The 22,273-nt window shown below is 48.5% G+C and overlaps 1 protein-coding gene across 4 annotated transcripts in view; it reads left to right on the plus strand.

The window, feature by feature from the left end:
* DLGAP2 (DLG associated protein 2) overlaps positions 1 to 22,273 on the plus strand; it is a 617,576-nt gene that overhangs the window by 257,507 nt on the left and 337,796 nt on the right. For all 4 annotated transcript variants that reach the window (XM_047856904.1, XM_047856906.1, XM_047856907.1 and 1 more), the window contains exon 3: positions 11,255 to 11,287. In XM_047856904.1, the coding sequence (XP_047712860.1) occupies positions 11,255 to 11,287 (33 nt within the window). The remainder of the gene's footprint in view (positions 1 to 11,254; positions 11,288 to 22,273) is intronic.

Genomic DNA, 22,273 nt, shown 5'->3' on the forward strand with positions numbered 1-22,273 from the left:
AGGCTTAACCAATTGAGCCACCCAGGCATCCCAAAATTGATAAATTAAGGAGAGAAATTATCCTAAATCTGGAAGAGTTCTAGAAGGTGTCAGCCAAATCTGGAACTGTATAAACGAGTTTCCCACCTATAACAGTTCCACTCGGACCACGAGAAACTGAGTTGGTGCTTTCGGCTACATTACTGCTTTTCAGGTTTTCATCCCTCAATACTCTCCATGCCTTTCTACAAATACAACTTGTCCACGGCTGCCAAAATCTTGATGAATCTCTTAGCCACATTTCACCTCAGCTGACCCTCTGAATTCGGGGGTCACTGCTGCTGTTCTACACAGGATTTCATCATGAAGTATGAGTTTAGGAGTCCATATTTTAAATCACTTTCGGACTTGGAGACAAAGCTTCCACTGTAGCTGTGTTTGGCTCCAACTCAAGGTAATACTTCATATAGCCTGAACCATCACAAGGACTTACTGTCTTTGAAAAATAAGTTCAAGATAAATTCAAAAACATTTGTAAAGACCCTATACTTTGTCAGGTAGGTGTAACTGCCTTTCCACTTCATCCACTGCCTACAGGTGACATAAATCGAAAAGAAATAGGTTATGATGGGTCAAAAAATAGAAAATACAAATTCAAGTAAAATTAAAGTATGACAGCCACTACCTAGCGAATATTGTTTTAAATTTTACGGTGGAGTTCTTTCTGTACAGCAGTGTAATGATCCCAGACACGTCAAATAAATAACAGCCGCTGTCCATGGTACTAAATAACGCCGTGCGTATCAACTCTTGTGAATCCTGCTATGATAAATGAATACCTTGCCACGAACAAAGAAAGAGGCTTAAAAATAAGTGATATTCTGCTGACACTTTTTGAACAAACCAAGGACACACTGATGCCAGGGAAAGGATATTTGGTACAAAAGGCTCTAGTGGAAATATTTATGGCTTGTGGAAGTGAAAGTTAGCCCTGAAGCAATCTTGGACCTTCCATTACCCATGGGGCTTTAATAAGGCTCTTGTCCTGGGTTTACTTATGTCATCCCAGTATTGCAGACTGTGTGGTATTTTTGTCATTTTGTATGGATTTATGTGAACTTGGCGATAATAAATTAGGTCAAGTCTTCTGAGGCTAATACTTTTTCTCTGTGTATGATTATCAGAAATATATATGGAATATGATGCTTATTTTTAAAAACATGAGCACCTGTGGACATGCCATGACACATTGGAAGGATACACACTGCACACACATACTTCTGCGTATGAGTCTTATATTTGTGCTGATGTGTGTGTGAGGCATATAAATAGAAGCATGCATATGCTTATGTATGTTTTTATGTATTTACATTTGTGGTTGAATATTTATATATCTATATCTATACAGGTATTTGTATATTTATAATGAGATCCCTATGGAAATAGTAGGCAAATGACTATACATTCATGTGAATGTAGTCGGTATGGCACAAAATGTGTAAGAGATGTTGACAAGATAATGTTGACATTATTTATAGTTGGAATTATTTATAGTACAATGTAAATCTTAGGGACACTTCCTTTTCAGAGGGTGAATTGAGTCTTTGTGTTCAAAGACTGCTCTGATGCTGAAACCTATCTGGGTACAAGTTCTAGGGAGACCCAGCCTTGGCCTCTGGACACCCCCAGTCTAGAGGGGAGAGACACCACTTCAGCCACATATTCACATGTAAAGAACTTCATGATCCAAAAGGAAGAAACAGAAACTAGTTCTGCCTGGTGCACTGGTGGCAACTGCCAGCCAGGGCTGCGTTCCATGAGGCTGATCCTCGGGGTAGGGGGCAGAGTTCCCAGCAGAGATGCCGAGCAGTCAGTGTGGCATATATTGGTTCTGGGATGTCACATGTTGGCCAGACCGAGTGGCCTCTCAGTGGGTGCTGCCTCACCCAGTTCTGTCTCTTATCACACGTGGCAGCTGGTCCATCGCCATGTTTGTTCCAATGGCTCCCACCCTCATGTTTTACCTCGTACCCATACCTGGCACATCTTCTAATGTGGGGCATAACAGGTACTTGGTGTCCTGCCTGAGACACTGCAAAGGGTACCACCTTTGCTGCTGGCTAATGGATCCTGGTACATATTATTATGTACATTTTGTGCATTTTGGTGATGAAACTCCTCATGGTGATAAGAATCGTGAGTGTTGTGATTTATTTAACACACAGTCATCGAGTATCTGTTGTGTGACAGGAACTATTTTAGATCTGGTGATAGAGGAACACAGTAAACAAGAATCATGCTCTCATTGTGTTTGTATTCTGTTGGGTGGGAAAGAGATGAATGTCAAGTCTTTAACCAGATGAACAAATAAATCAGTAATGAGTTTGAGGATGAACATGAGATAGGGCACTGGATAGAGACAACAGCAGAGGAGTTTGTTAAGGATGAATTTCTCAGAGCAGAGGGGGCAGCCCTGTGGTAAGGTCTGAAGGAAGAACATTCCTTAGAGAGAACAGCAGATACAAGTCCTCCTGGCCACCAGTATGTTGAGGACAGCGCCTTGTAGCCAGTGCCGACGTCAGAAGGAACAGGGGTCAGAACCTCTCAGGCATTGGGAGAACTTTAGCTGTTTTCTTAAGTGTGAGGGGGACCCAGCAGAGGGTTCTCAGAGGGTGCAGCATGGTCTGACTTACGCTGTGGAGTTGCCATGCTGGACACCAGGCTGGACCTAGGAGCACCCAGGAGGCTCCCCCCGGTGGAGGGCATGTTGGGTAGCTCTGGTACATGGTCTTGGCAGTTCGGATGGAGGCAGGGAGTGGGTTCATGGTGAATTTTGGAGTTACAATTTGAGAGAACTAATGATTAATTGGATGTAGGAGGGAAAGGAAATCATCAAAAACTATACCTATATTTTAGCCTCGATTAACTATGTGGATCATGATGAGATAGTGAAGTCTTGAGATACTGACCACTAGGGACCCAAACATACTCTCCAGGTTGAGTGGAAACCTGTGCATCCAGAAGGTTTTTAGGGCAGTGAATCTACTGTGTAGGATCCTGTAACGGCAGATACAAGACATGGTACATTTGTCCAAACCCGTAGAATGTACGACACCAAGAGGGACCCTGATGTAAATTGCAGAATCTGGGTGATGCCGTGTCCATGTGGGCTCATCAGCTGTAACAAATGCACTGTCTGGCGGGGATGCTGGTGGAGGGGGAGGCTGTGTCGGCGGGGGAGGCAGGGATTTAAGGGAAGTCTCTGCACCTTTCATTCAGTTTGGCTGTGAAACTAAAACAGGCTCTAAAAAGTAAAATCTATACAAAATAAAACAAGGCCAAACAACCAGTCCATCTGTCTTCACATGTTGCAGATTTAATTGGTAGGATTTACGTGGTTCTTACAGTTTGGGCTTGTGCAACAGGCAGGATCAGCTTGGCGTCATCATGCAGGGGAGGTCACTCATGGGTCATATTATCTGTGGTAGAATCATCTGCACTTTTGATGGCTCACTTTAGTGGCGATATGAAGGACTCTCTTCGTTCGGGATGCTATAACAAAGTACGGCACACTGGGGGGCTTATCAGCATCAGAAATGTGTTTTCCCATAGTTTCAGAGGCTGGGAGTCTGGGACCAGGTGCCAGTGAGGTCAGCTCCTGGTGAGGACCTCTTCCGGGGTGTCCTCACTTGGAAGAGGGAGGGGAGCCCTGGAGTCTCTTTGATAAGAGCACTGATCCCATCGTGGGGGCTCCACCCTCATGACCTCATCACCTTCCAAAGGGCTGGCCTCCTAATACCATCACCTTGCAGGTAAGATTTCAGCTTATAAACTTAGGGGGCGGCAGGGGTGGAGACATAGACAATCAGTCCATTGCACACATGACCCAGCAACCCCACTTTTGAGTATATGGACAGAACAAATGAAAGCAAGGACCCAGACCCTGGTACACTGTGTTCGCGGCAGCATTACTGACAGTAGCCAGAAGGTGGAAGTGATTCAGAGGTCCAAGGATGGGCAAGTGGATAGACAAATAGTGGCTTGTCCCTGCAGTAGAACATTAGTCAGCCTTAAACAGGAAGGAAATTCACCCACAGGCTACACGTGGACGAGTTTTGAAGACATTGTGCTCAGTAAGCTGAGCTTGGGGGCTAGGATCTTAGCATATGAAGTGAGGGAGCACAGACCCTCTGTGCACTGCGAGAACCCCTGGAGATCCACAGGAACAGCCCGTTGGGAGGCCGTGGTGTGCTGGGCAAGAGTGAGAACTCGGACGCTGGGGACATGGCGCTGTATGTGGTGGGTATGGTTGAATACGGGGGAAAGGCAAACGCCAGGTTGCTCAGGCCCAGACTGAGGGGCGGGGGGCGTCTCTGCCCGAACGGTGGATCTCAGCGGCCGCTGCTGGGCCTGGGGTCTGCAGATCTGGGCTCGGGGAAGGCTGTTGGCATAAGGGAGTGGCAGTTGAGCCATGAATTTGGGGAGCTCCCCCAAGGAGGCCACGGAAGATGAGGCACCAGTGGACCGAGAGCAGGACCCTGGGGGCATTAGCTTTTAGGAGAGCCGTCCATTGTATTGGCTGTGATGTCACGGTCACTGTACTGGGGTACATCCTTGGGAACCAGAAATCAGGTTCGACACAAGCTTCCTTCATGCGGTTGCAGGGACAGCGGCTGATTTGACGGGGAGATCGGCTTGTGCATGTTTTGTTGGCGAGAACGGAAATGCCAAGAGCACATCATGTTCAGCATTCGTGGGTGCCATGGATGTATTTCAGGAGCAATTTCACACAAATAAATTGAAATAAATTGCTGGTCCTGGCTATTAACTTGCCTGCATGGCTGGCCCGTGACTTCATTTCTTTAGACTTCTCTTTTCCTGACTGAATGAAGGAAATAATGCTGGTATTTACATATAGTTGTCACAGGAGTTAATAAGATTGGAGTCATGAGGAGCTTGAAATTTTGTAGATAAAATTGGCACAGAATGGAGTGACCCTTGGATTATTTGTGGACAAGCCATTTACTCTGCAGCTCAGTCTTCACCCCGGCGTACCTCTCTCTGCCGGCAGTCAGCGTGCATCCCAGCAAGTGATGTCGGGACCCTGGTTTTGCTCAGAGATCCCAGTCGATTATTTAACTTTCCTAAGTCAAACTTACTCTGAAGGTGAATCAGCTCCCCAGAAGCATTCCGGAGTCAAAGATGACATTTAGGGACATGACAGCTGGAAACGGGAGGGGCAGAAGCAGGCACTCACAGGTGACTCAGGTCAGAGGCAGCTGGAGGGCCTCCCGGCCCTGCCGAGTGCCTGCTGAGTGCCTGCCGCTCCCACAGTTGTGGACGGTCCAGTGCTCCACACGGCCGTTTGCTGTTCTGGTCACAACTGTGTCCTCAGGGAGAGGGGAAGGACGGAGGGAGGCGTCCTTGGAGATATGTGAGCGTCCCAGGTTAGCGCTGATCCTGAAGTTGTGATCGTATGTGTTATGACGGATCCAGAGTGGAGAGAGGTCGATGACCAGCAAACAGGGGCTTCCAGACATCTGTCTGTGGACTTTATATTTTGTTCCTTATGGCCTATTGCTTTATTAAAGCTACTGATTTCTGGGTTTGCCTTCACATTTTTAAATTTTGTATAATAAAATCTCATTGGAATTCTATTGACATTCAATTATTTGATTGAGTGAATGGTCCTACCCTCCAGTCACCACTTAACAGCAGGGCATACGTGCAGCCAGCTTGTGGCCCAGCTACATGGCTTCTCGTGGGATTTCTTCTCGTGTTTCTCAAGTATTGAAGATTTAATGGGGGTGCACATTAAGAGATGAGAAAGAGATAGCATGGAACAATACTCTGCTTAGTGGAACACTTTGAAAATGGTTAGAAATAGAACTTGCATAATTTCCTTCCCCAGACGCTTATGCAGACTCCTTTCCCAAGAGGGCCACACCTCACCTAGAGAACTCCTACTGATCCTTCAAAGCCCCGGTCCCTCTTGCTGTCCCTGCCAGTGCTCCCATCTTTCGGGGCTACATGTGCGTTGCTATATTTCTCCTCCCTCAGGCACAGCTCTTACAGTATTGTAACTGGCTCCTATCGTCAGTGTCTGCCCACGTGAGGTGATTCTTATCTTTGTAGAAAAATGATCAGTGAACATTCTTCCTGAACTGCTAACATTTGGTGACTGATCACCGTGTGCTAGGTTTGGGGATAAGGCATCTTAATGATTATCCCATTTACTTTTGGAACACCCTTGGAGTAGAATCTATTACTCTCCTAGATAGTGTAATCGCGTCCTGTTTATTTTGAAATTGGAACGAGGGCAAACTCAGATGATTGTCATACTAGCCCCTAATATTTAGGGACTAGATTTGTGCCAGGAAATTTTTTTCCTTTATACTTAACCTGTTTGCATTTTTAAAATGCTTTTCAAATGAAAAGTTAGCCTAAGTTTGCTGAGAGCTTCAGGTTATACTCCTTGTCCGTAACCCGTACTTTCACTCCTGTTGCCACATATCCCTAGAAATCATCGGATATAAATCCACTGTTTGTCATTCTCGGCTTTGCTCTGCATTTATCCGTGTACAGCACCCAGTGTATCGTAACAGTATTTTCAGTGCGTATCAGCAGCCCTGGCACACAGTAGGCTCTCTACATGTTGAGAAATATTAACACGCTTTCAAAAATGGAAATGAGATATGTTATTCTATGCTTTCCTCTTTTTACTTTTGAATGTTTGAGATATTCCCATTTTAGCTCCTAAGACCCCTGGTGTCAATGGTCATGACCCAGTTAGGCTGTTCCTTGGCTGATGAACAGGTTACTTGAGCTGTTGCGCCATCATATTATCACATAGCCGTGAAATCATAGAGTTCCATGTCCCGGTCCCATTAAGCGTGTGGACGGGTGATCCTGTTCATGTGATCTTTACGGAGGGTGTTCACACTGTGTGCATGTTTGGGGGGCACTAGTGGTGACAGTGCTGCTCTGCCCGCATGGTGCCCGCAGGTCTGACTCGCTCCCCACCCCCCATCCAGAGGATGGCTTCGCACTCCACCTCTGGTGGCCCCTGTGCTGCAGCATTTCCCTGGGATGAGAGCCATGGGGTCTCCTGCAGCTTTGAGACTCGGGAGGACAGACATAAGCTGCGAGGTCTTGGCCCCTGTTAGTCACGGCCCCAGCTGGAGGAAGGCAGGGGAGTATGTGAGGAGCGGCAAATTAATACAGTTGGCACAGGGGCGCCTGGGTGGCTCAGTCGGTTGAGCGTCCAACTTCGGCTCAGGTCATGATCTCGCAGTCTGTGAGTTCGAGCCCCGCATCAGGTTCTGTGCTGACGGCTCAGAGCCTGGAACCTGCTTCGGATTCTGTGTCTCCCTCTCTCTCTGCCCCTCCCTCACTCACACTCTGTCTCTCTCTCTGAAAAATAAACAAACATTTAAAAAAAAAATACAGTTGGCACAGCAGCCCAACGCCAGGCCCTCTACCGCCCCTGCCTGCCTTCCTGCTGCCAACCTGGGTCTGCTGTCCCCTGTCCAGCCACACCGCCCAGCCCACGGCCAGCCCCACCCACACCGCCCAGCCCACGGCCAGCAACACCCACACCGCCCAGCCCACGGCCAGCAACACCCACACCGCCCAGCCCACGGCCAGCAACACCCACACCGCCCAGCCCACAGCCAGCACCACCCACACTGTCTAGCCCACAGCCAACACCACCTACACCATCCAGCCCAGGGCCAGTGCTGTCCACCCACCCAGCCCACGGCCAGCACCACCCACACCGCCCAGCCCACGGCCAGCGGGAGAGACCCTACATGTGTGCATACTTCGCACTTACACTGAAAGCCACCGCTCCGAAAACACGTGTAGCAATTTAGAGTAACCTCCACATGTAAAATGCCTTACGGATTCACACGGGAGACGTAGCCGTCCCTCACTTTGGGAAGATTATGCTAAAGCAAGAGCGGGTTAGGCTTTCACGGTTGGTGTTTTGTAGTTTGGGGAATACGCCGATCCTTCCAGGGCTGCGTCTGGTTCAGGTATAGATTATGGGCACATAAGATCATCAGGCAGATTTCTCTATCTTATGTCAATTAGCATAAATTAGTGTAGTCTTCTCCTAATTTAAATGAGACTCTGTACTAATGATGATGAATTCACAGTGTATCCAGTTTAATTCCCTTCTACGTTGTGTCTCTTTTTTTAATGGGTGTTCCTGAGGGAAGACAGGTTGGCGTAGATCACATGCTCCTCCCTCCCGCCCACGTTGGGTAAATACTTAAGCTCATCAAGCAGCTCACCTTTCTGTGAAACTTCCCCAGCGCATTTCCGGCAGAAAAAATGGCTGTAACGTGTATGTTCACTGTGCTTTGCGTGAGTTCAGGTAGAGTCCCCAGTGCTGGGCAGGCCTGCTGTCCTTGGGTTTCCAGACAGTCAGCTCCCAGGGCACTTAGGGAGGGGAGAGTCTGGTGCCCTGACGGTCAGGGACTTAGGAGGAAATGTCATTATAATGAGGTCAACAGGCCACCATTGACAGGGGTCACTGGTCTCAGCTTAAATTGTCATCTTGGAATATCTTCCTGATTGTGAGGATGATGATGTCTATGATCCATGTAAAGTGGGGAACAGCACTTGGCCCCAGCTGCCTTCCACACACAGGCTGGCTGGTTCCCTCACATGAAAACCTGTGCTTGAGACTCGGGGCATATGGAATTTCCGGTGCTCCCTGGGGTCGTTCTCATCAGTGTGGCAGTGGGTCCCCCAGGGATGCATTTGTCACAGACAAATGGAAGGCCTCACCACCCTGCTAACAGTCCCTGCAGCTCACGGCAGAAGGCCCACGACGGAGCTTTACAGGAAATAGTTGGACTATACCAAAGAGTGATGAGTTAGTCACGTTGTGTCCTGCCTGGGCTTAGAACACAGAGGATGATGGTTTCTTACCTGTGATCTTGCTGGAAATAATTTTTTTAAGGATAAGGCCTAGGTGCATTAATAATGAACTCCATCCAAAATGGCATTTGCTTAAGCCTTGGACTCTGGAGAAGTTAATGTTGCCCGTGGTCAAACTGACATGCTTCCCCAGGCGCCTGGTGATCTTTGATTCACAGAATTGAATTCACCGTCAGTTACTATGCTCTGATCATTATTGTGTGATCACTGTGCCTTGAACTTGGTGGATAATCCTGACACCTGACCTGTGATGGGGATTAGATGTACTGAGAAATCCTATATTCCTGGGTCAGGTTAGCACTTCGGGATGAGTGGGGATGCCAGTGTCTGAACTACGTCCTACTTGAGCAGCCTGGTGTCGAGTTCCGGTCTCTTGTAGGGGAAGGAAGGGTGGACGGAGGTCCTGGCTGAGGCTGGGCTGAGAGGTGAACCCGGCTGTCCCATGTGAGTGACTCTGAACTCACGGCCGCCCTTGGCCCCAGGCTGCCCGCCTCCCTGGTCCCCTTCCCCAGCTCCTTGGTCTACTAGGGAGACCTGAGCCATCACCTCTTTCTCCCCCATAGACACACATGCCTCCCAGAGGCCCCAGGAGAAGTTCCATTTCTGTCTATCCTGTCACCATGAGGAGAGCTGGAGCCGGGGGACATCAGACTCCTGTGTCATCGTGTGGCCAGGAAAAGGTCCCTTAGTTTAGGCAGCTCACCCACAGGGGAGGCAACAGGGGGTCTCCAGCATCATCTGGGGTGTGCTTGGCATCGTAGCCATGGTGCGCCACGGAGAAGGCAGATAGCGCTGTGCAAGGGGGGCCTGGCTTTTGAGATTTGAGTGATGCTCCTGGGGTGTCACTGGGCACTGGGCGAGAGGTCCCTGTTTCCTGTGGATCCCCGGTCAGTGGTGCTGTGAATTCTTTGCTTATCTCTGCATCGATCACTGGCGTCCGCTCCTGTGGCTGCAGGGATGTGGCCTCAGTGCTGTGCCAGCTGCCCTGTGTCCTGAGCCCACGTCTGTGTGCTTCTAGACCTTGGCGTGGTGTCCGAGGGAGCGAGGCCCCTGCACCTAGTTGTGGCCTCTCCGTTGAACACTCTGGCTCCCCCGTTTTCTGGACTCCCTCACTTGTCCCCGCCCAGCCTGTCCTGGCCACCAAGGTGGTCCTACCACAGACTGACGAACACACCACACACCACACTCCCCACTTCAGAAACCATTCCAGGCTCCTGATTTTACATTAAAAGAAAAAAAAAAACCTCTCCGCTCCTTTTATGACTTTCAGTTCCCTTCCCAAACTGTCTCCTCCCCACTTATCTGATGCTGATGCCCGCCAGCCCTGTCCTGTCCTGCAGCCAGACTTGTCACTCGTCACTGGCCGTCTGCCTTCTCCCAAGCCTGTCCTCTGACTTGGATGCTCTTGTGCTATATTCCTCTCTACTGAAAATCCTACGTGTCCTTCACGACTCAGCCCAGACGGTCTCTTCCACGAGCCCTTTGCTGCTCCTTGGGGTTGGAGTGGAAGGAGGCCACATTCCCCCGAGTGCCCGGTGCCTGATGGGCTGAATGAACGCATTTGTCACTCAGCCCTCCCGTCCCTGCGTGGAGGATACCAGTGTCCCCATTCTGGAGCCACGGGGGTGAGTCACCTGCCCAGAGTTACTCAGGAAGGTGGACAGTGACCTGGAGCCGAAGTCTGACCTCTTCCTCCAAAAGACAAATACCTTATAGCCATTTGCACCTGCATTTACTGTATTGTGTTTGTTATGGTCATTTCCCTACGTGAATGCCACAACCCCCAAGTGTCTTGGTGTGTTTTGCAGGGCCTGACGCAGAGGCATGGTCCTGCTCAGTGAGGACACTCAGTGCTTGTAGGCTTCGTGTTTTTACTGAGATATAGTATCATCCTTTCGCTCATAATTGTGTGTGCCTGGAAGCAGATACAAGAGTTGTAATCATAGTAAAGGTTTAGATGTTAAATTAGGTGATACAACATAACATTTATTTCAGCTAAGTGATTTGTGTTGAGTCACACACAGTCATGAAAACATGTTTAATGTGTGCATGTGCACATGACAAAGATCAGTATTCTGCTAAAATGTAATATATGAAGTATTTGCTAAGGTAGTTTCTCTAAAACGGAGTTTGCTCAGGTGCGGGAGCCGTGCTGGCTGTGGGCGTGGAGATGGCCACCGATGTCTGTGAGGCAGGTGGACGCAGCTGGACGGCACCCGTCTCTCCAGCGGGCGGTCTGTCATTGCTCTGTCGTTTAACCTGTGGCGCCAGCTGGAGACCCCTCAGTAACGGCCTCTCTCTCTCTCTCTCTCTCTTCTGTTTGCAGAATCCCAGTGCACCCTCTGCGGGGAGCCGGAAGGTGAGTGTACTCGTCCGTACCACCCCTGCCTCCCGTGGGCATGGCGGGGGCTCCACGGTGGCTCATATGTTGTGTTGGACGGTGACAGACGGCGGTGAGGCGCGCCCAAGCGCGTGTTACAAATTGGAAGCATTCTTCAAGGTGTTTGATGGAAAATGGATAAAATCATCTGTGTGGTGTATGGGAGGAGGGTAGGGAGGAGGTAATTTCCCTAGGAAAGTGGAATCACGACCAAATTACAGCATTTTTCCTTTTTGTTTTGGATTTAGAGATTTTCATCCGGTTTCTCCGGGTAATAAATGCCAGCATTAGAAATACGTATTTCTTGGCTTTCAATATATTAGCAAAAGTCCTGATGAGCCTCCTATGAAATAGGACCTCGGAAAACCATTCCTTAGTATTAGTGACTAAATCTGAGAGACACAGCATGAACTTTGCTGGTGATCAGCAATATTAAACAATGAACGATAATTTGAATTTTATGTGTCTACAATACTTTTCCAAGTAGAGCTCCTGGTTATATGATTTAACTATCTTCCAAAATTGTTAAGGCCAAAATCTGTCACATTTTTCAGTGTCATAATAAAAAATAAAATGTAGTCAGCACAGGACCTCCGCTAATGGGGGGGGGGGTTGATTTCCGGGGTCAGAGCAGTAACTTCTCGCTTGGCGCACTGCAGAAGCCTCACGATGGCCTCTGAAGTATGTCCACGACCCCAAAGTGACTGTGATAAGTGCACGGAGCTATGTAAGCATAGTCATATTCACTGGGAAGATTTTTACCCACAAGCTGAAAAAAAAAAGTGAATATTGGGTTAACTTGGAAATTCCATCAAACACTCTTGTTTCTTCAGTTTTGTGGTTGAGATATGGCTAAGTTTTCAGAGTTCTTGCTGTGTTGTTTATGGAATTTATTACGCACAGATACGGCCGTGACAAAGTTAAAGTGTAAAGTCTTAAGTGTCACTGTTACAGAAAACACGCGACTTTGGACCCCTGGTGTTTCCAGGGTCACAGAAGAGTCGGGTGTCAGAGTCGGGGGTCGCAGAGGGCCCTCCGGGGCAGATTCCTGATGAGAGCGGCTGCCTCCTGACTGCTCTCCCAGGACCCCTCTCCCAGGCGCTGAGGGCATGGTGGGTGCTGACAACGTTCTCCAGCGTGTCTGTGTCCTTCCGGCATTCGGAGATTCTATTCCTTCTCCTCGTACAATTTCTGTTGTCTTTCCCACGCCGGGAACGTGCGCGTCGCGCGACTGCTCCCTGTGCACTCCCTTTGCCCACTCCCAACATACGGCTTTTTGCTGAACGTTTTCCGTGTGCTCCGTGCTCTGGAGAAACCCTGAGATATACCTCGTGGCTTGTCCACGCCGCGTCATGCTTTCTCGTCTGCTTGGCCCTGTTCACAGTGTCTGTCGTCTGCGGTCTGTGTGCGTCCTGTGGTCTTCAGCTCTTTGCTGCTTCACGCTGTCCTGAAAGAGCAGATTTCGGTTGCCACAAATCGGTAGAGCTCACGTGGGAGGGTGCGGTTGAATCCAGGTGGTGTTGAACCAAGGGTGCGGTTGAATCAAGGTGGGAGTCCTCGCTCAGGGAAAGGTGTCTGTGTGTTTCTGTGGACACTCGGGTCGTGGGACCCCGGGGCTGACCTCCACGCAGGGGCCTTCGGCACTGCGGGCTGGGGTGGGGTCCTTCACCTGGAGCGTCCCAGCCCCACCCTGTCCGACATCAGCCCTGTGTCTGCCCGTCCTGGACAGTCGCCCCTGTGCCCCCACAGCCTGCTGTTGCCTCACGTTCACATTACAGACATTGTCCATGCACACCCAAGGTGTCACGATGTCAGGAGAAGAGGGAAGAGATATGCCCTTAGTCTGGGGGCAGCTCCAGCTGTAGATGTGAAACAAGACCTGCTTTACTCAAAGAACAATCCCAGTTGTCCAACCCCAGGAGACTGAGGGGCAGGGAGACTGAGGCCGAGCCTGTGGGGCCATGGGACAGGCTGCCGCCTGTCCCCTTCTCCTCTGCGAGCCCAGTCTCTGCAGCCCATCAGCGTCTCAGATAGGCAAGCACGGTATCCGTAGATCAGAGAAAGGGAGGGAAGATTTGATGGCATGGTCTCAGCTGGGCTTTACTTTTTGAAAGGCACTATCATGCATATTCATACATTTTTAAGTCGTTTAAGTAATTAGTCTAAGTGAGAGCTGCCTGAGTGCAGTGAGTGGAATCAGAAATCAGTTTTTTTGTTCCGTAATTTCTTGCAGCTTCTATGAGTTAACTCATAAAGGCTGTTGCACAGAAAGGAGCAGAGCCGGAGGCTGGTGCAGAACGCAGTCAGATCCGGGTGCACGGTGCTCATTCCATCCACAAGGTTAAGGCATCAACTCATTAAGCTTCTCTCTTTCTTGTCAGAAGGCTGTTAACGGTCTTTCTCTGCTAAACCAGTGAAGTGGGAAACACCTATTTGCATTTTAATGATTAGTTCTCTTGGAGGAAGCTAGTTCTTTGGGTTCAGATTGAATAATTAGCATTGTCTCAGATGATAATATCTGTCAGGCTGCCAGACTAGGAACAAAGTTGACGGGGTCCTGGAGACCTGAGGATGCCACAACTGGGGATCCCTGTTTCTCAGAGAACATACATTTGTAATTGTACATGAAATGTAGACCACAATTTCAGTATGCAAATTTGCTTATACTTTCTACCTTGCGAGGTTTCTGAAATTTGGATGACTGTGTTCTCAACAGGAAAATGTTCAATGGAATTTCTTGTTACTTGTGGGTATCTTTCTTCCTAGCAAGAATATACAGACAGTTCAAGTCTGAAAGCTGCGAGGAGGGGCTGCAAGAAGGTGCAGGGGCTCCTTACTCAGCCAGACTCACCGTGCCATGGGCGGGGAGACGGTGACCATAGTGTTTTGCCACACTAGAGACCAATTTAAAAAACCAACAACGTTTAGAATCTGCTAAGGGCATTCTTGTTATAATAGTTAGCGATAGTCCTTGAGTAGTAAGACTGTCCCGATTTGTATCATGTTCTGAGTGGTTCCTGCTGTCTTTAGACACGGGAGTGACTGCACTTTAACTGGCAAGATCACGCGGTCAGTCTGTGTTGATGCTGCAAGCATGACAGAGGGCTTCGTGTGATATAACCCATCAGTTTGATGCAGGAAAATACTTGGAGAGTATATGATCCTTTCAGACTGTATTGACGGACACATGATAACACTTGCTTTTTAACCAGACCACAGGGAACGTTGCCTAGAACCACAGACGTCAATTCCTGGACACGCCTGTTTGTTTACTTTTTTATGCTTCAATTTGCTCTCCTAGCAAATGGATTTTCTGATATGGGAAGACAGATAATGGTGCCTACAAGGGTTTAGGAAGACTGATTAGAGACCCCTGCAATGGAATAACAGTGCCTTCCATCTACATTACTTAACCCAATTAAAACTAAGGAATAAATTGAGCTACTTAATATAAATTTGGTGCAAAGGAATAATGCTACAAAAACGTTTGGATGGGTTTTAGCCTGAAAGACTTTTAGCGATACTTGCCCTAAGAGCCAAAGTAGACCATTTATGGAGGCATCGATATATAGTAGATTATTTGGAAAATGTTGTTTATAAAAATTCTGGTCCCAGAGCAAAATTCAAATTAAAAAAAAACCCCACAAAATAAGAGACTTTCTTTTAAAATCTGTTTTGTTTTCTACTTTGATCATTTCAGGACACAAATTGCATACTGCTTTTAGAATTTTGGACAGACATACAGACTACTATATTTCACTACGAATAGAAGGAACCTGATGAGGTTTGGGGGTGATGGTGGGGTGATGGGGTCCAGAGAAAGAATTCTTGAAGACATTTGTGATGCAAAAAGATGATTTTATTAAAGCACAGGGGCAGGACCTGTGGGCAGGAAGAGCTGCCCTGGGACGCTGAAGAGAGGCTGGTTATATACTAATGGAAATAAAGTCCAGGGGAAGTTTGCAATGAGATTTTCACACATTACAGAAGACTCCCAGGATCCCAGATGCCTAGTTATTGTCAAGCTAAGGTTGTTTTCCCTCCAGCAGAGATTAGCATTAAGACATGCTAAGTTCCTGGAGAAACATTTTGCTCTGCCGGCCCCAAGTATCTATCAATGGGCTGCAGGTTATAAGGACATTTAGTTTTATCTGCCATTTCCTTCTGCCTTTGTTTCCACATCACTATGGAGGGTGATGTTGGGGCTCCAGGAAACTGAGTCTGTAGGTTTCTGGAGATTAGGTTATTGATAAGATTGCCTTTTTCTTGTAATTTACTAAGATATTTGTAAACTATGGAGACCCATGTCCTGCATGACTGTGATCTCTATCGGTTAATCCTTTGTTTTCTTTCCTCTCTTTTGTCCTTGGGCAGCCAGGAGAGCCTGAGGAATGTCACACATATCCCACCTGTGGGGGTGGTGGGGCTAGCTTGTACTTTCTCCTCAGCCCACCACAGGCTCCCTCATCAGAACACAAGCTACCTCTTCTCTTCCTCACTCATGACAAAGAAAAAGTAGAAAATGTTTCCTGGATTTACTAGCATTCTGTTCTTGATTTTTTATTTGTTTATTTATTCTTAAATGTTTATTTTATTTTTGAGAGAGACAGACAGAATGCGAGTGGGTTAGGGGCAGAGAGAGAGGGAGACACAGAATCCGATGCAGGCTCCAGGCTTTGAGCTGTCAGCACAGAGCCCGATGTGGGGCTCGAACTCATGAGCTGTGAGATCATGACCTGAGCTGAAGTCGGACGCTCAACCAACTGGGCCACCCAGGCGCCCCTGTTCTTGATTTTTTAATATAAGTGTTGAAGATTTGTCTCCCAAATGACTCCAAACACCGTAAAACTTCCATTCTGTTTTTGCGCCGTAATTGAGTAGATATCTTCCTAAGATTTTGGGATCTCTCAACAATTGGAGAAAAATAGGAAGGCTGCTTTTCAAGGCCGGGGCATCGTAGGTTTGAAAAGAAATGTTTTGGCCCCACCTCTGCACTCACGGAAGCCAAGTGTGTCAGCGCCTCACCTGTAGCTGCTGCCCTGTCTTGTGTGCAGATCAGACCTCTTTAATTGTATGCTTTGGGTAAAAATGGTCTTTTCTGATTGCTATTCTTGGAGGTTTGTGGAAGATAACCAGCATTTAGTAAGTTCTGAACACGTGCCAGGCACTGGAGAAAAAATTAGCGTTGCTTAGGAACCGAAGAATTCAACTGGTTTTTGAGAGAAAACAGAATTCCATTCCAGCCGATCTGTGTTCTGGGACCTTCGAATGGTTAGTGTTTTAGTACAAATCAGAACATACTGTTGAGGATACAAGAAGGAAAACTGTTGGTCTCGCCAGGTTAGGATGGAGGGTGGCAGGAGCTCTTCTCGTCGTGTCGTAAACACACCCAACTGTGCAGCAGGTCAGAGCTGCTTTGGGTGTGCGCCTGAGCTTGAGTGGAGGCAGACAAAGCTCTGGGCCCCCAGATAAGAAACACTTTTAAACCAGAGGAGAGGCAAGACTCAAGCCGCAGTAGCCCCCGAGAAATAAAACCCAAAGGGGGTGCTGGGATGGGTGGAGGCAGAACAGCCTGGCAGGTGTGGGGTGCAGGTGCTGGGACCCTGCCCCAGAGTGAAACTGCAGAATCTCAACAGGTTTCCCCGTGTGAGAGAAGACTAGAGAACCCTGACCTAGAAGGCATAGAGGAAGCCCAGCACGGTTCCAGGGTCATGGGAAGAGTATAAAGTTACCAGCAAGGAATGCACACTCCAGGCGTGGACGTGAGATCCGAGCCCCCGCGCCTGTGTGCCACAGAAGGCCACTTGGTGAAATAGATGTGAAAATCGTTCCCAAATCAGTTACGGTTCTGTCCGAACCTGGGAGCCGCGGTGGGATCAAAATCACAAATTATCTACGGAATCGTTGACAACATGGGACTCCCCCTTTCCTAAAAACAAACAAGAAAAACCACTTTAGATAAACAAGCATACAAAAAACGATTTTAACCCACATAAAGAAAGCTTAAGGGGATGAGAACACAGGATAGAAGGGTGGGCTTGTACAGATACTGGCTGTGTTTCAATTACTAACCAGGTTTTGAAAAGGAACAGAAGTCCTGATAAAATAACCACCTAGTACAACAAAATGAGGAGAGAACAAACAGCATATCTAAAGACAAGAAATGTCATTTAAATTCACTGCTGTGTCTATCTATTGTAAAGCAGATTAGACAGAGCTGAACAGAGAATGAGCAAACCAGAAAACAGAGGTAAAGGTATTACCCAGAACGTCACATAAAAACATAAAGGGTGATATGAAACAAGATTGAAGATGCCTGAGAAACCAAACACGTGTCTGCAGTTAAATGAGAAATTAAAGAGAATGAAGACGACAGGACAGGCATTGTTCTTAAGTAAAGGCTGAGACTTTTTTTTTAGGACTGAAGAAATTCGTTGCGCCTTTGTGATCTGAAGACTTCCAATGCTAAACCAGGCAAATAGAAACACATGCACATCCAATGAAGTGAAACTTTGGAGTATAAGAGACAAATAATCTTAAATGTCCCCAAAGAGAATGTATAGATGACTTATAGGACTTACACTGCAGAGACTCCCAGGGGGCTTCTCCTCATCAACACGGATGCCGGATGGCTTTGGATAACACCTGAAAGTTGCTGAGAAAATAAACGGGGGTCAGAAAAACACCACATGCTCAGTATAAAGTGGAATATAAGAGGAGAGGAGAGACAGAAGGAAAAAGGCTCTGATATCACAAAACACAAGATGGAAATGACCCAGGATTTAAATAAAGTCACTACTTACTGATAAAAGGATACGCACTCCAGGGCACCTGGGTGGCTCAGTCAGTTAAGTGTCCAACTTCGGCTCAGGTCGTGATCTCGCGGTTTGTGAGTTCGAGCCCCGCATCGGGCTGTGTGCTGACAGCTCAGAGCCTGGAGCCAGCTTCAGATTGTATCTCCCTCTCTCTCTTGCCCCTCCCCTGCTCACACTCTGTCCCTTTCTCTCAAAAATGAATGAACAGTTAAAAAAAATTAAAAAAAAAAGATACTCCAAGAAGCTCAATCATCTGCTTTAGAATAGATTCAAAATATGTAAAGCAAAACAATGAAATAAATTGGGGATCGCCAGGAGAAGGTGACAAACCCAAACCCCAGTCGTAGAGCCCTTGTCTCCGTGCACAGGGTCGTGCTGGGGGGCTGATCACCCAGGTGAGAGCAGACGAGCACTCAGAGGGGGTCCTGTGGCCCAGGCACCCTGATTGGGAACGCTGCCTACTGTCTGCCAAGGGGTTCCTGCCACGTTCAGGAAGTTTACTCTTGTTCAGCCACAGTTCTACACTCGTGACTGTTTCCGCAGGTGTCTATGCAACCAACCATGCTTTTATTGGAAGTATTTGCAGAAATGTAGGATCCTTTTGGTTTCTAGATGGACACAGATTCACTTGGAGCACGTTCTCTTGGTGCGGACGGTGTGAAGGAGGGAGCAGCGTCTCTGCTGTCCCCTCACTGGGTCTCCAAGCGCTCAGAGAACCCAGACTCCCCTCTCAGCGTTTATAGCCAGCTGTGAACATCTGCTCCCAAAGCCCGTGTCAGACTGTATTGTCTCCTGCTTCAGATGCTGTCAGAATCCCTCATCGTGCGCTGCGTGCACTCCACGTGCAGAGTCTTTCAAACATGCCACAATGTGCCTTTCCACCCATGTTTGTGGCAGGTAACACATACCCGTTTTTGGGTCCCTACCTGGGGACTTAGGGCTCCGTGAGTTCATTCTGGACGTGGAAGGAGTTTCTGCAGAGCAGTGGGCAGAGGAAGGAGAGCAGTGTGCGAGGAGCATGCACATGTGCGTGTGAGTGTGTCTGTGTGTGTGTGTATATGTGTGTGCGTGAGCATGTGTGAGGCGAACATGGAGAAAGACACGAGGAGTGGCCTACGTTTGTTATCTTAGCAGAGGTTAGGGTTTGCGTGGATGGGGGGAGAGGGGCACGTGATACTTTTCATTAAAGACAGAGAAGTCCAGGAGCAGACTTGAAGGTCAGCCCCAGCACCATCTGCGATAGGCCCCGCGTCCTTCCCATCAGACACCCTCTGTTGTGCCTCGTCTTATGCTCCATACAAGGTCCTTCTCCACGGATGCCTGTCGGAGCCTGACGTGCCTCGGGCCCGTGACGGGGCACCACGAGCAGAGGGGCCGTGTCGTTCTCATCTCCACAGCCGGGGGCGCACTTCACAGTTGTGTGTTTCTGAGCCAAATGCATAAAGCTGACCACTCCGATATCTGGTCTCATTACCCACGGAGGCAGTTTTGTCAGCCGCGCTTAGAATCAGAGGTGAAGCCACAGCTACTAAATATGATAAAATAGAGTGAACGTGGGGATGAGTTACATAGACCATCTGGTGTCTGAGACTCGGTCACAATTATGCATTTATGCAGAATGATATAAAATGCACAAATGAACCCTAATTTGCACATTTCTATTTTTTTTAGATTATTCAATATCTGAGATTCAGGCATTCAGCTGGCGCTGAAGCAATTTTACCTCATTAATGTGCTCAAGGAATAAGTAAATGCTCTATCTTTCTGGTCACCGACCAATTTAAATATCAGGTTGCAGATTTAGTATGTTTAGGTAAAGTACTGTCTATTTTCTTGTTGATAAACTCATGACTATTGGCTGCATTTTGAAGCATATTCGGAAGAGAAAGTACAGATGGAATATGTGCAGTCCGACGTAGAGGACGAGCCGACTGGAGCCCCCTGGAATTGAAAATAGGTCGTCTTCAGTTCCGGAGAAGGTCTAATGAGAGAAGTTTCACATGAGGACAGGGTCCGCCGTTCATCTTCCACGTTGGGATGTTGCCTGTTGGAAAGGAAGAGTTTGTTGTCAAGTTGGAGTCTCGTCCATGCTCTCATGATGTGGGCATGAAATACCCCCCACGCGGTGTCTTGGGTTGGTCTGCCTCTAGCCCCGTGTCCCTAAGAGAGCCCTTGCGGCTCCTGGAGCTCCAGGAATGAGAGGCTGAGTGGCTCCTGGTCCCGATAACGACGTGTCCACACAGAGGTTATATTATCTCCGCATATTACTCGTTTTCCCCTAGTGGCTAACCACGTGCTTTAGGCTAGCCCCTGGCAAACATGGTGGGGATGCCGTGGGGAGGCTCGTTCTGGGTTGGCGGGTACCACCACGGCCCACGGACAAGCATCTGTGTGCCTTGCGCCTGCGGGCTGGGAGAGCTTCGTGGGCCAACAGCCCGTGTAGATGCGCCCTTCTGCAGTGCGGCCCTGCTGTCGGCCTGAGAGGGGTCCTGACCCTTGATACAAGCAGGCCTCAACTTCTGGGGCCTCCGACTCACTTCCTGCTGGGCAGGCTGTCACCCAGCCTGTCTGTCCGCAGCGTCTCCAAAGGAGGGGACGTGAGCCCGAGGTCAGGCCGGCGACCTCTCTTGCACACACCCGTGTTCTAGCTCATACACGTGACTGGGTTTTAGATAGCACGCATCTTTTTAAGTGGCTGACAGAAAGGAGAAGCCATTTTCTCCGAAAGCCCTTGTTATGATTAGTGATATGTATTCCTAATTTCGCTTTCCTCTCTGATTGTTGCATCTCATTAGCTACGCATGAATCATAAATGCCTGGGGATTTTGCAGCATCGGCCTCCGTGTGCCAGCCTCGGAGGGGAACGTCCGACATGCAGTTAGTGTGCGTCCCCCCCCCCCCCCCCCGCCCAACTCAGCCTCCCATCCGATGGCCCACGGCTCGCTGTGGGTCTGGACGTCAGCCCCGTGCTTTGAGGGCCCACAGACATGGGCAGGGTGCTTGCCCAGGATGAGGTCACCGTGGCAAGGCCGGCAGTGGTCTGGGAAGCACAAAAGCAAGCTGGGTCTAGGACTCCTTTTTCTGAAAAGAAATGAGCCGCAGTTCTTCTTGGTGGGGTTTTTGAGGGGCTCACGTGAAATGACATGTGTGGAAGGACTTGCAGATCTTAAAATCCATGTGTTCCTGGGTTGGGGAGAGTTTTCAGGAACGGCCTCACCTGTAAACATGCCACAGATGATGGACTTTCCCCGTTTCTCCCTTAGACAGGCCATCGTCCCCTCTGAGCTCAGCTCACAGAGGACCCTCATACAAAGCCTTCCCCTGGGGAGCAAGGGTGGTTTTACAGTTTATAAATTATGCGGGCCTCGACTCCCCAACATGGGCGGTGGTGTGTGGGCCGGGATGCCGGATGCACAGCACTGGGAACCAGCTACTTGGATGTACGTGCAAGGTGACTTTGGTCGGGAGAAGTCACACTTGTCAGAACACGTCTGTCAGGCTAGAAATGTATGGAAAGGTGGACACACAGTGTGGCACCTCAGTGCATATGTTATTCATTGTCAAGACTTTATCGACGAGTAAGATACAAAATCACTGCTTTTGCTCTAAAACATAGTTTTGAAATACATGTCTACTATGTGGACTCCTGCCTTCTATCTAAGGTTACTGAGTTTCTGGGGAGAGATCGAGGCTCTGAGTCTGGTAGAAAGGGAGTCGGCAGGAACCAGGAGCCCCTGTCCCAGCATTTGTTGTTAATTCGGAGTGTGGGCTTTCAGTAGCACTCAACCCCGTGGGCACGAGTTCTCACCCGGAAACGCTCCGCGTCTTACAGTTGTGTGTCTGCACATGTGTGTATGCCTGCCCAGTGAAGTCTGCCTTCAGAGGCTGGCTGCTATTTTCTGGGTGCTCTGCATACGCACAAGTTGGTTTCCATGACGCTGTGCATCACTGACCTGCTGTTTAGCGAAACTCTGTGTTTTATTATTAGACGTGACGCGAACAAGGCAGATGGGAACCAGTCTTTCAAAATTGTGTTGAGGGATGAGCCACGTCCTGTTATGCCCACTCACGTTCCTCCCCCACATCTTTGCAAAGTCCGCGATGGTTAATTTTGGCAGATTACCTGCTACCGGAGTAAAAAGTTATCAAT

Source organism: Prionailurus viverrinus, chromosome B1, assembly GCF_022837055.1.
Source record: "Prionailurus viverrinus isolate Anna chromosome B1, UM_Priviv_1.0, whole genome shotgun sequence".
In the NCBI taxonomy this organism is placed as follows: Eukaryota; Metazoa; Chordata; class Mammalia; order Carnivora; family Felidae; genus Prionailurus; species Prionailurus viverrinus.